The following is a 16,515-nucleotide window of genomic DNA, read 5'->3' as shown; positions in this document are numbered from 1 at the left end:
TAGAATCAGAAATTATACCTTTAGAGCCTGAATTATTTCCCAGTTGAGCAGGAAATTTATATGTAATTATAGTCAGTCAAATAAGGTTAGATATTGCTGATGGAGTAGTGGAACGGCATTGTGGGCCACGGCTGCTGTGTCGACACTAACTTTGCTAATTGTCTGATCGAGTCAGGTCCCCCAGGGCCCCCAGGCACCGTGGTGGTGGAGGAGGTGACAGACAGCACTGCTCAGCTCTCCTGGAGTCCTGGCAGAGACAACGGCAGCCCTATCACTGGATACATCATCCAGGGGAGCACAGCCTACACCGTGGGCTGGCAGGTGGTCAATACAGGTAACTGTGCAGGCAAGCCTGTGATGCAGGCAAGACTACATTATGGATGGATGGATGGATGGATGGATGGATGGATGGATGGAAACATAAACATTTGTTTAAATGATTTAAACCATGGTATTGCACATGATCATTACATTGCAAAAGTCACATGTGTAAGACCATGTTTAGGTTTTCCAAAAAATGAAGATTTTGATTTGAATTGAACCTAGATAGATAGATAGATAGATAGATAGATAGATAGATAGATAGATAGATAGATAGATAGATAGATAGATAGGCTAGTCATTAAGAATAATTTCTTATTTACACTAACGACCTAGCAAATAAACTTGAACTTGAAATAAACTTCAAATAAACTTTAAATATGTTGTTCCTGACTTATATTCTTTGTTAACATTATCTGTGTGGCACCCTCTGTCATCCACAGTGCCTGAAACGATCGATGGCAATACACTAACAGCCACCGTGGTGGATTTGAATGCCTGGGTGGAGTATGAGTTTCGTGTGGTCGCCAGTAACAATGTTGGCATGGGAGAGCCCAGTCCACCATCCATCAAAGCCAGGACAGAGGACACCAGTAAGTGTCCTCTTCGCATCACTTCCTTCACAGATTTGATGCCTTTTACAAATAAATTGGTTAATTTACTGGGAGTATAAATATTAGGGATAGGAATCATCAGTGACCTCTCGATACGATATTATTGCGATACTTAAGTGCCAATTTGATATGAATTGCCATTCTGTAAGTATTACGATTCTGTGAATATCCCGATTCGATACTACGATGTTTTCAGATTTTTTTTTTATTTTAAAACCTTGAAACTTACAAGAAAAATGAAGTTAAGTCATACTGCTAGAGCTTTATTCAAATGATGCACAGCTGAATACACATAAGTAAACATGGCGTATTACAAATAATTTTCCTCCTCAAAAACCGAAGGCAGCATTTAAACAATGTGAAACAACTTCAAATACATCCGTATAAATTTTTACTTAAAATTAGAAGCTAACAAAAAGCTACATTTGCTGCTGTCATGACATAAACTACAGAGTTTTTATGCTTCTCCATTTCCTATCTCAGGATGATGCTTAGCAATGTGTCCATGTATCTTCATCAATTACAACAATACTTAACTTTCGCAGGGCAAAGTTTGCATACTGCATGACTCATGTCCAACCTCTCTATACTGTTTAAATTTTGAAAGCCAAAGTTCCTCCTTGCATTCAGTTTAAACTGTGGAAGAACAGCACAAATCGCTGCTACGTCACCCGCCATTCTTGTTATTGACAGAGAAACAAAGTCAGAAAATAACTGGCTCCTACTACATGGGATGCTATGCTGCCAGTCAATATTGGAATAATTTTGAGCACACCACCCCCAAGTTTATAAGGAAACAACATTTCTCCACCTTGAATCCAAACATATACAGTGGAAACCACAAAGGGTGAAATTGATCACTATAAGGGGATGAGCTTTATAACGATTTTTTTAATGGTAGTTTCGCTGCTGCATCTCGGTGGCTCATTTTTGATGGTTTATCATAAGCTTTGATGAGTCTATAATTGTCATTAAGAGAAAACTACTTTCTTTTTCCCGCCATGTTTCCTGTGCACACAGCATTAGCCTCAGGTAGCTAGCCAAAAGCAGATGGGTTATCGCAAGGCAAAGTAAGACCCAAAATGAACACTGTAAATGCACTAATTGATTACTATAAGCAAATTGTTTAAACTGAATTTGTACAGGAATTATTCTGTCCCAAGCTTTTTCATCCATGTAAGTGGTTGATCACTATAATGATGGTCACTATAACCGTGACCGTTATACGTGATTTCCACTGTATAAATTATAAAACAATTTTAAAAAACAGTTTCAGAATTAGTGTGATAATACATGAATCACTGCACAAAAGAATCACAATACATGAATTGTTTTTTACCCCATCTCTAATAAATATAGATGCCTGTTTAAATAGTCTTGAACTGTATCATGTTGTATGCGTGGATGTAAACAAAAGTAGCTGGTTGATTGATGAACCTCAAGCCTTTTGTTATTTAATTGCTTTATTGTTTAATGGCTACACACATCTTTTATTTACGGCATTTATTGGTGGTTACGTTGCCTGCACTTTTCCCATCAATCTCTTAAGTTTCATAAGGCCATGATGAGTATACATGACAACATAATTCACAGAAAATATCCCAAGCGGTAAATAAGGTGATAAAGACACAACATGCAAATATCACAAAGATATTTAGTGAAATACTGTTATAATGCTCTTCCTTATTTTTGATATTGTGCAGTCCCCGATACAGCGCCCTCTGATGTTGGGGGAGGTGGTGGCACTAAATCTGAACTGGTGATAACATGGGAGGTGAGCTGTCTTTCACAAATTACTCTTGGTAATGAAATATTTCTTAATGGAACACGATTTATAGCCAAAGCTAAGTCAGTCCTGTTTGTCGCGTCCTGGCCGCCATGTCTTCCTGACCCTCCTGTCTCCTTCCTGACGTGGCCATGATGGGCCACACCTGTTGCTTGTTGTCCCTCATTAGTCAATGTATTTAAGTACGTGTCTGTCTCCTCATCACTAGTCTGATCACTGACGTCGCTCCTCCCCCAGCCGGTGTCCGGTTCTACTCTAGCCCTAGTTTAAGTTTAATAATGCTCCTTCTGTTTTGCCAAACGCCAGCCCTCGAGCCCTTTGTCTGTCCTATTGTGACATTTAATTTGTGTGTAGAACTATGTAAAAAAAAAAATCAAACATTTTATCCTAGAACACAGAATCATCTTTGAATTCAGCAGTATCCATGCTACGCTAATAAACACGCTAATAATGCTACGCAATTTATAGCCGAAGCTACATCGGTTCTCTTCTGTTTTTTTTTCTTTTTCATTTATTATTCATTTCTGTTTGTGCATTTTTGAGAAATTCCAACAGCAATATATCTGAATCATTTTAACAAAATATACAAGCTCATTTATGCATTTATTTCATATATAGAACTGCACAGAATAAGTCCTAAATTTTATACAACCAGTTAATACAGACATAAGTAAAATTACCAAGCACAGAACTGAGCATTACCCGTGCTTTGTCAATGAAAGCTGTCATTAGTAACATTTAATTAAGCTATTTTAACCTCCACGGGTCCTAGGAACTGTCTGAATAGACATTTATTCATATTGTTAATTTTTGTAAAAATTCTGGGGGGAAAACGGAGTAGAGTTCTAAATGCTGGGTCAGGGTGCCTCTGGGTTTTAGTGGGATACCAGCTGCTGTTGAAAATGTACGACATAGTAGCCAGTTTTTGTCAGTTATTTGCACCTGGTTTGTTTGGACTGCTGGCCATTTAAGTGATCCTGTGTAAGAGAGTGAGCATGGGGTAAGATACTAAACATAAAGCAGAGCAGAACTGTGGATGTATTAGAAAAGGCTAGAGAGAGACCAAGTAGCCAAGGAGCAATGACTGTCACCCAGTCCGGATAATGTAATGGCTTTAGCGAGTATTTGGGTTGAGTGTTTGAAGATGGAGGTTAGATCCAGAAGAAGGATACACTTGTCGTCATCTTAGGCAGGGGACAATCCAATATTTCAGTACAGCCAGCGGAGATTTGAAAACAAGCCCTTGGGTCAGAAGAAATAAGTAGAGCTGATAAGCAAGGCATTGATGGCAGTAGCCACTGTAGAGCACTGCAGAAGACATTCCACTGTAGAGCACTGCAGAAGACATTCCACTGTAGAGCACTGCAGAAAACATCCCTGTGCTCAGGAATTAGACCTGTGAAGGGCCTAGTGGGCAAAATTATGGGATTTTTATAAAGTACAGCACAGTGACCAATGACTGCGTGCTTAAGATGAAGGGAGACAAGAAGCTGACACATGATACTTGCATCTTTAAAGTCTGGACAGAAACAACCAGAATGGATATATCATGGATCGATGTGAAGATAGGAAGAATGTTGAGATCAATAAAGAGGAAGTACTTTTTCAGGAATGTACCACATGCAGTGAGAAATGATATTTATGAATTTAATAGCATGGTAAAACAAAAAAAAATTATGCAATTGCATCACATGTCAATAAGAGTAGCCAGTGAAATTCTGTTATTTTCTGCAAATGATATTTTACATAAATTGGTTTTCATGGAAACCCTTTCGGCCTTGGGCTAAAGCAATACTACAGGGTGTTGAGGTGCCATTAATATGCCTTAGCATCTACGGCTAAATAAAAAAAGGCAAGCCACTTAAAATGATTAAAGGGGAATTAATCGAGGGGCGAAAAGGAAAGAGGAGTGTTTTTTTGTCTCTATGTGTTTTAATATCACTACAGTTTTGTGTTCTGCTCCCAGCCGGTGCCAGAGGAACTGCAGAATGGTGATGGCTTCGGATATATCATAGCCTTCCGACCACAGGGCGGCGTCACCTGGTCACGCGCAGTGATATCCACGCCCGGAGTTGGCAGATACGTCTTCCGCAACGACACCATTCCGACATTTTCTCCATTTGATGTTAAAGTGGGAGCGTACAACAAGAAGGGGCAGGGTCCGTTCAGCCCGATCGTCACGGTGTATTCGGCGGAGGAAGGTAACCAACATGTGGGAGCTAGAAGAGTGCAGGGCTGGTCTTTCTGCACTGAACGATAACTCAACTGAGTTCAGATCATCCATGTTTGAGCTGCATTTAGTGCTAATATCTGGTCACAGGTCCAGGATGTGTGCCTCTAATAAGATTCTGAAACACTGTGTTTTCCTACAATCCCTTTGATTTTCGTATTTATTTGAAAAATAGTTCTCTGTGTAGCTTCATCGGCATATTTATTGGTCTAATTTTATCGCATTAAAACACTTTTTTATCACTTATTAGGACATTTTTTCACATTGCACTTAAAAACAAACATTAAAGATTTCTGAGGGCACAGTCAAGAGCTGTAATTAATGCAGTGCAGTCGCAGAAGCAGGAGCTGGTTTGTTTGAGAAGCTAAATAAGATGTTTCGTGGATTTCTTTTTTCTTTTGCTCATGGTGTGCTGGTTAGGACCTGCTCTGCACAACCTTCCCTCTTGGTTTGGCACTGGCACCCACTATCTCACAGTCACACACAGACTTGACAAAATATCAGGCTGCCAGATTCAGACTCCTTGAAGATTAAGGTTTATGGAAGAAGCTCCCTGCAGCTTTTTTTAACGCTGGAAGGGATTTTTAAATGTTAAAATGTAGTTGTTTTTTTTTTTTTCATGCTGCTTGTTTTCTGTTGTCACGCTTTGGTTGTATTCTTTTAAAGGGCCTCTTATGATTTTAATGTCAATGATACACTTTCACCATGACCAGAGTGCTCTGCTCTCCCATTGGCTGTTCCCACCCTGCCACGGAGGACGTGCTCTTTTAATCATTTTCTTTGCTTGTTTGATTAACCCTTCACAGGGCTACTTATCTCCCACTTTCAGAGGGCATTTGCACGATTCTAGCACTTATCCATTACTGCAGATAAGCCTCTTCTCCTGCCTCTGATAATATGAGAAATCACTCTGATGCTGGTTCGCTACTGATTAAAACTTGCCTCAAATACTCAACGTTACTGGCAAATACACATTTGTAGATGTGATTTTTAATTTACTGAAATCTCGCATTTTATCGCTGTTGGTTCTTCTTTGATGCAGCAGATGTAGTTTTGAGAGAATATTTTTATGTTGATGGGATTTTTCTGATTGTTACAGTAAATTAGGGGAATTCTGATGTGTTAATTGGCATATTCATTTTCTACATCAAGGTCGTAATCTTATCACACTGAGAAACCACTCTGTGTTTTTCTTTTTGTTTTTTCATGTAGTGCCAAGCGTAAGGCCAGGCCGGGTTGTAGTCCGAAGTATTTCTTCCTCGCAAATTGAAGTCACCTGGGGAGCCCCTCCGTTCTCTCCAGAAAGAGTCCTTGGATTTGAGGTAGACTGCCTCTTCCTGATTTATCTTCAAAAAAGGCAATTATCTGATTCCAGTTGAGCAGGTTGTTATTTTTTATCAAAGGGCATCCTTGTCATGTGCTTTGGAATGAGAGTTTACGTACAACTGCACTCCGTGTCTGTCACTTCTGGTCCATGCAGAACAATGCAGAAAAATGTGGTTTCCATGGCACCGCTCTGAAATAAAAAGAGGCATTATGTGAACATTTTTCTGGAATCACAGTATAGTTAATAATAAAACCGTTCAATTTTAAAGAGGCTTGTTAAAACACATTTTATTAAGACCTGCAGTTTTTTTGCGGAGCCAAATGTGCAAACCGTTAAAATATTTCCTGATAAGCCTTTTAAAAAGGATACATACCACAGGCGATTCTAGACCCTGTTTACGTGGAGTTCAGTCACCCCTGTTCTTTTGCCGCTCTTCCACTGCCACCAAGAACCGAGCCGTACCCAAGCCGTAACCTACTAGCAGGGCCAAAAGCACGACTAGAACAAGCTACCAGTGTTCTGTGCATGGATTTCCTGAAGAAGAAAGGGTAGATTCTATACATTATTCATTTTTGGTAATATTGCACATCGCGATGTATTGTTGCATTCCTGAAAATTTCCTACTTCCTACTTAAAAAAGTATAATAGAACAGGAATGGATTCGTAATGCAAAATTACACAAGTGAATGCTAATTCCGCTAGCGTTACGCTGACGTAAGATGGGGATTCTTGTAGACCTGTTAGCGGAAATTAGCACAAAGTAAATGATGATGTGGACAGTATATATGTGTCTCTGGGGTTTTTCATCATTGTTGCTCTCCAAACCCGACAACGTGTTTACTGAGCCGACTCTTCAGCAGTGGAAAGCCGGAACTGCGCTGTAACTAGTCTCTCTTCGCAGTATGGCTTGGGTACGGCTCAATTCCTGTACGTCAGTGGAAAAGTTAAATCCATTCAGTGATTCCATCCCATGTTTCTTGGAGACAAATCCCAGACTCGCTTCTGACACACACCATAGCTTTCTGTTAGAATGGCACGTGCCCATTCAGTTTCAGTCTTTTTCAGTTTCCAGTTTGTTAAATTTCTTCATGCTTTCCATACAGCATACTACAGCGTACGGACAAAATAACAGATACACCAAATGAAAATCTACAGAATCTGAGAACAGCCGTGCTCTCATTTATTGTTTTTAATACCATTATCTTCAGATAATGAGATAAATTATCTCTTTATCTCGATATAACAAAGCTTGTTTTCTGAAGTTTACATTGATATCTAAGGTTAATCTGTCGATGTGTGTACACATACAGTACTGTGTTTAGTGATGTGATGCAGCATTTCCCAGGATCACAGTACAACATAGAGACAGCACTTGACATGCACGTCACGGAAAAACACTTACACGGGTATAACGTTTAATTTTAACATTAAATTCACAGATGCACACATTAAGTAACACAGTTACAGTACATATATGAGCAGCACTGCGTGCGGCATGACTGGCCCACGGTGTCACAATAGGTTTATCCCTGTAATTATTCAAAATAAAATATCTTGCTACCTCGAGATAATGAGATAATTAAGTAAAGGCCTTCTCAGTTTCCATAAAAAAGAACTTCAGCTTAACTAAGTCAAACACTACAAACTACAAAAGTCACATTGTGCTGAATAGCACTTGGCAACATGTTAATATATAAAAAATATTTAAAAATTCCTAAGCGTAAGTAATTTGATATGTCAGTTAGAAAGCAGGCCCCCTTAGCAAGGGAAACATGAACATTTTTCATCAATTTCTCACAATATTCTTCTCCTAGGGTAACCCTGTTCGTAGGACATTAATATATTGTTTCTTTTTCTCTCCATTTTCTTGTTTTTCAGCTCCCATTTACATATATTTATTTTTCTTGTCATTAATTATTTTTGCAAATTTTTTAATATTCCTTAACCTAATTTCTTTTCACCAGTTCCATGTCGATTGAAACCTTAGGTCCTCATCACGTGAGAAGAATTCCAAACGCGTTTATTTCCTGAAAGTGCAGGTTTTTCTTTCATCTCATCCTTACATCTAAAAACGTCAATATATTTATATCGATTTTGTCGCCCCGCGTTACAGGTTACGTACTGGGAAGATGATACCAAGCCCGACACAGTCGGAAAAGTCAGAATATCTGGAAATTACACGTCAGCTAATGTCAGTGGACTGCGAGGAAACATCCAGTATTATTTAACTGTTAGTGCTTTCAATACGGCGGGGACCGGACCTCAATCCCTACCCATCAATGTCACCACTAAAAAACCACGTGAGTATCAAAATCAAGATTAAATCTGATTGACACATTCCTTGGCAGTTGACATGTATGCATTATCAGTTTGGTGTTGTTTTTTGATTGTGAATCCTAATATGCTTTCTGTGATTAGTTTATCTGAGAAGTAAGTTATTTAACGGGAAATGACAGTCAGTAACTGTGGAACGGTAATCGATCCATGATTAAACCAGTAAGCCTGCGGCATACACAGCAGAAGGGACAGTTGAAAGCACTACTAACTAAAAATCAGTGAAACGAATTTAAATTCATTTATGTGCAGCAGTGCTCTATCTCAGTGGTCTATCTTTGGTTAAGCTAGTGATGATCGCAGTGCGCACTGTCATTTTGTGGTACACTCAGTATCTTTCACGATATGCTGCTTTAACAAACTGGGACATATCTTTGCAGTAGGTAAATTGTCATGAAACCACATACCGATGTTTTTGTGCACAAGGCGAGCTACTGTTTTAACTGCGACGGTGGAGGGCTCATTAAAAGAGGCATAGCCCACTGGCATCATCAGGGAGTGACCTGAAAAGGGGGAACCTCCCATTAGGAAATACAGATAGGAATCGGGAGGAACAATATCTCTGTCTCCTGGAAATTTATGATTTCAGGTCTCAGCCTCGCTGTCTCTTGCCAGCCTTTTATGACCTATAGAGCTATACGGCGAATTAGACCTACCAGAAGATCTGCAGTCGCCATCCACCAAAACGTCATTTAGCACTAGCTGACACTGGATTCTGGTAACGGGCTGCGAGGTCCTAAGCATAGCACTGCGGAAGCGTGAACGCTAATTTTGGTGATTGTGACATCCGTCCACTCATTCTTCTGGCATGTTCTTGCAACACCGCATTCACTTCTGTCTTTTCCTTTTTTCGCATGCTGCACGCGTGTCCAATGTGAATACATAGCATGCAGAAGCGTACAATGCCTCCCACCCACACTGTCCTGTAGACAAACAGTATAGTGTTTCCAAAGCAGTTGGCTCACTGTACTGTTTGTCTTGCTCACCGTTGGCAATCTGAACGCATAAAGTCTCTCTGCTTATAATGATGGCTGCGTTACAATGCATTCACTGCAACAAAGTCGCCATTGCAGTGCTCACCCAGTATGTCTCTGTCTATCCACTCTGCGATTTTTTAAAGTATTAAAAGCATTCAGTCATAATGGGTGCTTTAGTCATAGCTAAGGAGGGTACATACACCACAGACATGCAAACTAACCAGTACCTGACCAACCCATTTCCCGGGTTATAACTAGTATGAGGGGAAGATCACATATGTCTGAATTTGCTAGACTGTTAAACCCTAAAGGAGTGCGATCTCTATTTTATTTAATTTTTTGATAGCCCCTGCCCAGCCCCCTCTGAATATCGAGTGGACCCTGTTTGATTCGCACCTCACCTTACAGTGGGACCCTGTGATTGCCTTAGAGACTGAATCTGAGGTCACTGGATATCAAGTGAGTGATGCCTGCCACCACCTCTGAGCTCTATCCAGCTAATTGCAATAACTGCAATTCATTTAATTCCACCAGAATAGAAAGCAGATGCTAAGCGTATTGTGGGCAGGTGTTCAGTCACCTGGGAATGTTGGGGCACGGACCAAAACAACGCAATGTAGAGTATCCCTTGTTTATTTAAACATCGTTCTGATCTATTATTAAAGCCTACAAAACTTTCTGAATGTATATATTCAGACATTTTTGCTGAATAATTATACGGCCCTAGGAGCTCTTCCTTCTTAAGTCCAAACATTCCTGAATTATCCTGTTATGTAACGCAATTTCTACGCATGTTTACTTTGTACAGCTAGGAGTCATACGACTGTTTGCACTCTTCTTTTAAGATATCATACAGAAGGCATCGGCAGAGCAACGCCAGTTTCATCACAACAAACAAAACTACGTTGGAGTTAACGCTTCCCAGCAATGACGACTATTACGTTCAGGTCAAAGCGTTAAGTGAAGGCGGGGAGGGACTGGGTAGTGACCTCATCCACATCCACAAACTCAGTAAGCTTGTCTTGTTTCTTTAACACGGTGCAATGACAGTTAAACACTTCTTATTCCAGCCATTAGTGAAACTCCTTTTAAGCTGGTCTTCTTCATAGATATTTATTTGCATTGCAGTATTGCTAGCTATTCAGTTAGTATTCCTTGCATATAAAATTTGAGAGATACATACAAAAAGGGCATTGTGTGTTGCTGTCTTCTGCTTAAAACTGAAACCTGACCAAGCGATGGTGTACAGTTAGACCTCGGACATTTCGCGAGGTTTGGTTCCAGAACCGGTCGCGAATGAGGAGGATTTGCGGTTGTTTATTAGTGCTTACTTCTATAGTTTAAACCATAAATGTGACCCCAGTCATGCTCCAAAAACACTTTAATTTCATTTAAAACTTAGCTTAATACATTGCCCTTAAAAAAAATGTTTAATGTAAAAATAGAGTACAGTATCGCCTAAGAGATATTTGTCACACTAGCACATTTACAGTACAGTACACTAATCAGGGACGGATTATGGGTTGTGTGGGCCCCTGGGCAAAACGTTCGCGAGCCGCCCCCACCACCACCACCACAACCACCACAATTCAAGGGCCCTTGGCAGCCAAACGCCCTCCCTATAGGGTCAGGGGCCCTTGTAGGCAGAGGATCAAAGAATGTAGGCCCTCTAAAATAGACAAACGAAAATACATTGTTGATAAGCGTTGCAAATTGTTTTGGGCTAGGGGCCCCACGGGCTCCCTGCACCCCAAGGGCCCCTGGGCAGCGGCCCCGCTGGCCCGGTCTGTAATCCATCCCTGACACTAATGTTACCCCTATTAATTCATAGAACACGGCATTGGCTGCCATTTTCTTTTGCATTCACAGTAAGGTTAAATAAATAAAAGAATGGGACTGTAAACTTATTGACAGAAGTCATATACGTAACCAAGGTACAATTCAATAAAATACATAAAGGAAACATGTAATTTTTGCGGATCAGTGAATCTGTGAATCACAAAGCAGGAAAGCACGAGGGCAGACTGTACATGGTGCCTTGTCAGCTTGAGGTATTGATGTTTTTTCTTCATTCTTAGATATTTGTGGTGCTTCTGCTGTTTTCCAGGTATGGGTGCACATGGTTCCCGAGTGTCAAGCCTCCGTTCGGCACCCATTCTCCTGGCCTGCTCTTCAGTAATTTCCACACTAAGTTTGACGTTGTGATAGCTAAGCCAACCACACAGACAGACAAGAAATAGCCTTCTTTTCTTTCATCCTCCTATTTTTATTTCTTAATTCGTAATGTTTTCATCAGTAGCATATGTAAAACAATGTACCCAGATCTCAGTTACAGGGAGAAAGTGTTGAAATGTACTGTTTCTGAGATGCATATTGTAAGCAGAGATGTTCCAAATTATCCTCGGTGTGCATGTTGCTGAACAAAACAATCTTACAAGAGACAATGTTGTTACATAAAAAAAAAAAATGTAAATGTCCATATGAGTACATTGCTTGTTTATGTTTGCCTCAATGATCCTTGAAAACGATAATGCCTTAATGCCATTTACATACCAAAGTAGTTGGGAAAATTTATTTACATATCATGTTGTGTTTGTTTCTTTTATATCTTTTAGGTGTTTTTCTTAGGTGCTTAATCAAAGCCTAGACATAGGATGCGGATGATTGGATGATGAAAATACTATTTTTGTCCAACAAAGCCTGGTGATGATGTTTCTTGTTTTTAGCTTTAATGCCTAATCTTATTTAGCAGCATCACCTGATTTATTTACATTTTTTTAAAATCTGGTTACATTGTCATACTGTTTTGCTTTTTTCTGTCGTCTTGAAAGCAAAACGGCAGAGTTAGAAAAACGTCTAGATTTAGTCAGTCTGCAATTTCATTTAGTCAGTTTGCCCAAAATTATGAAAATCCATTCATGGTATGTTTCTGTCAGACAGCAGGAAAAAAAACAACATATTGAATCGTACGTCTGCGTACAGGGACCAGGGCTAGGAGCCACTAGAATCACCTGTGCCTCTTAAAAATGTAATTTTAACTATTTTAACTTACTTTCTCTGTAAAAAGAACGTTTAAGATCTAGACCCGTCTCCTGCCACATTGGGCTGGGTTAAGTGTAATGTGCTGCTCTTTACGGTGTAGGAATAATGATTTCGCAGCACAGGACGGAACCCCAGGCCCCCGAGGAGCTCTCTGACCGCCAGCAGGCCGAGCCAGTGGCTTCGCATTAGATTATTATTTTTCAATTCAGACTTACTCTAGCATAAACTTCACCTTGACCTGACTGACAATGCGTTTGGCTTCTCCTTAGAGTTACGCTACATTAACGATGAGACAATTTAAGAACAAAACTAGTGCCTTTTTCACTAGAAATAGGTAGGTCTAGCTCTTCTTTTTTGACAGCCACATTAATAGAAAAATTGTTAGATGTATATAACTAGCAGACAGACAATAAACATTAAGCAAAATGAACAATAAGTTTTATATAGAAGACATTAGTGGCAATTGGTTGGTTTATTAAATATGTATAAGATGGACAGATATAAGTCTAAATCTTAAATTCTGTACAGTAAAAGTCTTCAGACCCAGCCGTGTAACATTACACACATACATATGAACACATATGTAGGATTTTGCTTGGAGTGCATAATATAGATGACTAGGTTTCAAATGTAACATGTATTATGAGCAGACAGAATAACCTTATCGGGAGTAATACAGATTGATGTTTAGCACTATTTAGAGATGGTATTTAGTCTTTTGTGTTATATCAGGGCTGCCTACTTTTCGGGGAGCATTGTTCAGATAATGCTCAAGTGATACCTGTAGACCTGAATTTTTCTGTTGGTCAGCGTGGAAATGGCTGCTAATTCCAGGGCATGGTGCCTTTCTCGAACCCCGGCTGTCTGATCCACCTCACCGAGGCTGCATTCCCTGGTGACCCTCGCACGATGCACTTCCTTTCAAAGTCAAATGAAAGCACAAGGAAATGAACCGAGGTGACATGGCGTCCCTGTTCAGCCGGCGAAGCTGGTGAGCTAGCCCCTGCAGGCCCGCTACCTCCAAACAGCACTTACGGTCAGGCGGCCTATCTACTCCCTCACTGAGGCCTACACTCATTGATTAGGCCTCAGCAGCCAAGCGAATGGGATATCGATCCTTCTTCCCCATTATTATAGCCGTCAGAATCCTAACGGCTGATTGATTGACGTCGCTGTCGCAGGTGTTTGGTAGATTATGTTCTGATACGTCCTTTGTCTCTCCCGTCTTTCTTGTATCTTTCTTTTAGCTAGTCTTTATGAATGAAACCGCATAAAAAAAAATCTAAATGCACTTCTGCAAAATGTGAGCGTATTTGCCATAAACTAGTAGTTTTGTTTATTAGTTTTATTTGATTTGCGAATTCTCTCTGAATCATGTTTTCTCGTTATTGAAGATTTGCCGTATGTTAACCGTGCTGAAACTGCAATTGATTAGTGCGTCTGTTCATTATTTTGGTGGGTTCAGAAATTGTAAAAGACAATGAGTTTGTAATAATTACCATAATGAAGCATCAGAATGGGAACATTTGTAATGTTTTCATTCATACTTTCTTAAAGGTCAAGTGTTGAATAGGGATTTTTATAACGGAAATGACTCTTGTAACATAGTTTTTATTTATAATATGGGCATTTCTGAAGCATTATTTTGCAGTGATGCTATGGATTTTTGTGAGTTATTTAACTGCAAACAGCAACGTTCAAAGCAATGTCTGGACTGTACACCCAGTGTATAATGGAGATTACCAGATACGGTCAGATGGAATTATCCGTCACCAAAAAACAAAGACCAAGCTTTTATACAAATCGAGGCCATATGTAATGAGTAATTATGCAATATGCACGAATACACAAAATATAATTATGAAACCTGCACATGAAACCTTTTGCAAACTGTACAGTTATTGGGATTAATTACTTGAACTTGATGTAGTAACCTTGCTCCAAATCTAGTATGGACATATAATATAGTTTGTCAGCTAGAATTCATTATTTTATTGTACTGTTAATATTATTTTGCAGGATGTGAATTGCACATCTGATCTGTCCATCCATCTTGCAGTTGGTAGAAGGTTGTGGTGAATTCTTAGATTTCACATATTTATATGGCTAGATATGAGGTTACATTAAATCCCTAAGCTGGTACTCAGCATAGCTGTCCATTCCTATCATTTGAGATATGTCAGATATCACTAATCATTACTCAAAATGCAAGTTAGCTTATCAGGAGAGTTTTCATACAGTGCATTGGTTTTTCTTCAAAATGTACAAAAATGTCAAATACACTCAGTATCCAATTTACTAGGTATTCTTGCTCATTAACACAAACAGCCTGTTCCTCCGAGCAGCGAGTGATGTGGCTGCAACTGAATACATTACAGAGTCACACACACAGGGTCAGGAGATTTAGTTACTGTCTAGCTAAACATTAGAACGGCTGAGACGCCTGATGTAAGGGATTTTTGAATGTGGTGCGATTGTTGGTGCCTGACGATGGTACTAGCCTCTCAGAAACAGGCACCCCGGGGATGTTACTGCTTTGCAGTATCTAGAGTTTATAGAGAATAGTGAGCAAAATAACATCCAGTTAGTGGCAGTTCTGAGGTTGAAAACCCCCTGTTAATGAGAGAGGTTGGCACAGTATGGCTAGACTTATTAAAGCTAACAGGAAGTGTCAAAATAACAGTCCAGTACAATAATGGTGTACAGAAAGGCTCTGAAATCATGTCATCTACCTTTGAAGTGGTTCTAGCAGTAAAAGGGAGTCCTACTTATGACTAGGTAGTGTACCTAATAAAGTGTGTCCTACCCGGTACTAGCTAGGTGTACCTAATAAAGTGGATCCTACCCGGTACTAGCTAGGTGTACCTAATAAAGTGGGTCCTACCCGGTACTAACTAGGTGTCCCTAATAAAGTGGGCCCTACCCGGTACTAACTAGGTGTCCCTAATAAGGTGGGTCCTACCCGCTACTAACTAGGTGTCCCTAATAAAGTGTATCCTACCCAGAATTATTTAGTGTACCTAATAAAGTGAGTTCTACCCAGTACAAGTTAGGTGTACCTAATAATTTGAGTCCTACCTAGTACTAGCTAGGTGTACCTAATAAAATGACCACTGAGTGTATGGTACAGTACTAAATTGTTTTATATAGAAGTCATAATTTCTTGTAAATCTAGAATCTAAAGAGTTTAAAAACACATTGATATTTTTACAACACTTGGCCTTTGATTTTAATACCACTGTATTAATTGATTGTTTTTGTTATCTCTGTGAGATAAATGATTTAAAAGATCTTTTCATATTGAAAAGTTACTTGTCAGTCTTGTATACTAAATCTCTGCATGCATAACATTGTTTGGTGGATTTGTGTTGATTTTTTACAAAAAAACTAACTAATAAAATGTTTAAAGTAGCAAACTTTTACTCTACGTGTGGATTATTTGGTGTTATTGCCAGACATTTTAATGACCATCTAGTACATTTTTGTTTCTTCTTGTAAATTCATAATTTTTTTATTCGGATGGCTGTACAGTGACACTAAACCTTTTTTGCTTGTGTTCCATGATGACGTGCTGTTGCCAGTGTTTCACTGTGGAAACATTTGGGGAAGAAAAAGCTAATCCCAAAATGGCATTCTTGCAGGGATGCACCACTTGATTGATCCATAATCATGAGACCTGGTGTAGAAATTCAGAATGAACACAGCTGATATAAAACACGTTGACTGCTGGGCACAGTTTTAGAGAAGTTCCTGGAATGTGTAATTGCACAATCAACATGCAGTGCTTTTTTTTCCCTAAGACATGGATAAAAGATGATGCTAAATTGGATTGAAGGCAGTCTCTTATGCAATCTAATGCAAGGATTGCAAAGTCTTCAACAAGC

The 16,515-nt window shown here is 39.5% G+C and overlaps 1 protein-coding gene across 1 annotated transcript in view; it reads left to right on the top strand.

Moving 5' to 3' along the window:
- The window catches only part of LOC125747649 (contactin-3-like), a 62,079-nt gene extending 46,032 nt beyond the window's left edge, over positions 1 to 16,047 (top strand). Inside the window, exons 15-23 of the mRNA XM_049023062.1 lie at positions 176 to 334; positions 765 to 914; positions 2,639 to 2,709; positions 4,688 to 4,922; positions 6,164 to 6,273; positions 8,392 to 8,578; positions 9,936 to 10,048; positions 10,435 to 10,600; positions 11,697 to 16,047. Of these exons, the coding sequence (XP_048879019.1) occupies positions 176 to 334; positions 765 to 914; positions 2,639 to 2,709; positions 4,688 to 4,922; positions 6,164 to 6,273; positions 8,392 to 8,578; positions 9,936 to 10,048; positions 10,435 to 10,600; positions 11,697 to 11,794 (1,289 nt within the window). The 3' untranslated portion in view covers positions 11,795 to 16,047. The remainder of the gene's footprint in view (positions 1 to 175; positions 335 to 764; positions 915 to 2,638; positions 2,710 to 4,687; positions 4,923 to 6,163; positions 6,274 to 8,391; positions 8,579 to 9,935; positions 10,049 to 10,434; positions 10,601 to 11,696) is intronic.
- Positions 16,048 to 16,515: the final 468 nt, after the last annotated feature.

The sequence above is a fragment of the Brienomyrus brachyistius genome, chromosome 8, assembly GCF_023856365.1.
Source record: "Brienomyrus brachyistius isolate T26 chromosome 8, BBRACH_0.4, whole genome shotgun sequence".
NCBI classification, from domain to species: Eukaryota; Metazoa; Chordata; class Actinopteri; order Osteoglossiformes; family Mormyridae; genus Brienomyrus; species Brienomyrus brachyistius.
Note: the sequence above shows the minus strand (reverse complement) of the source record. Positions and strands in the feature narration are given on the sequence as shown.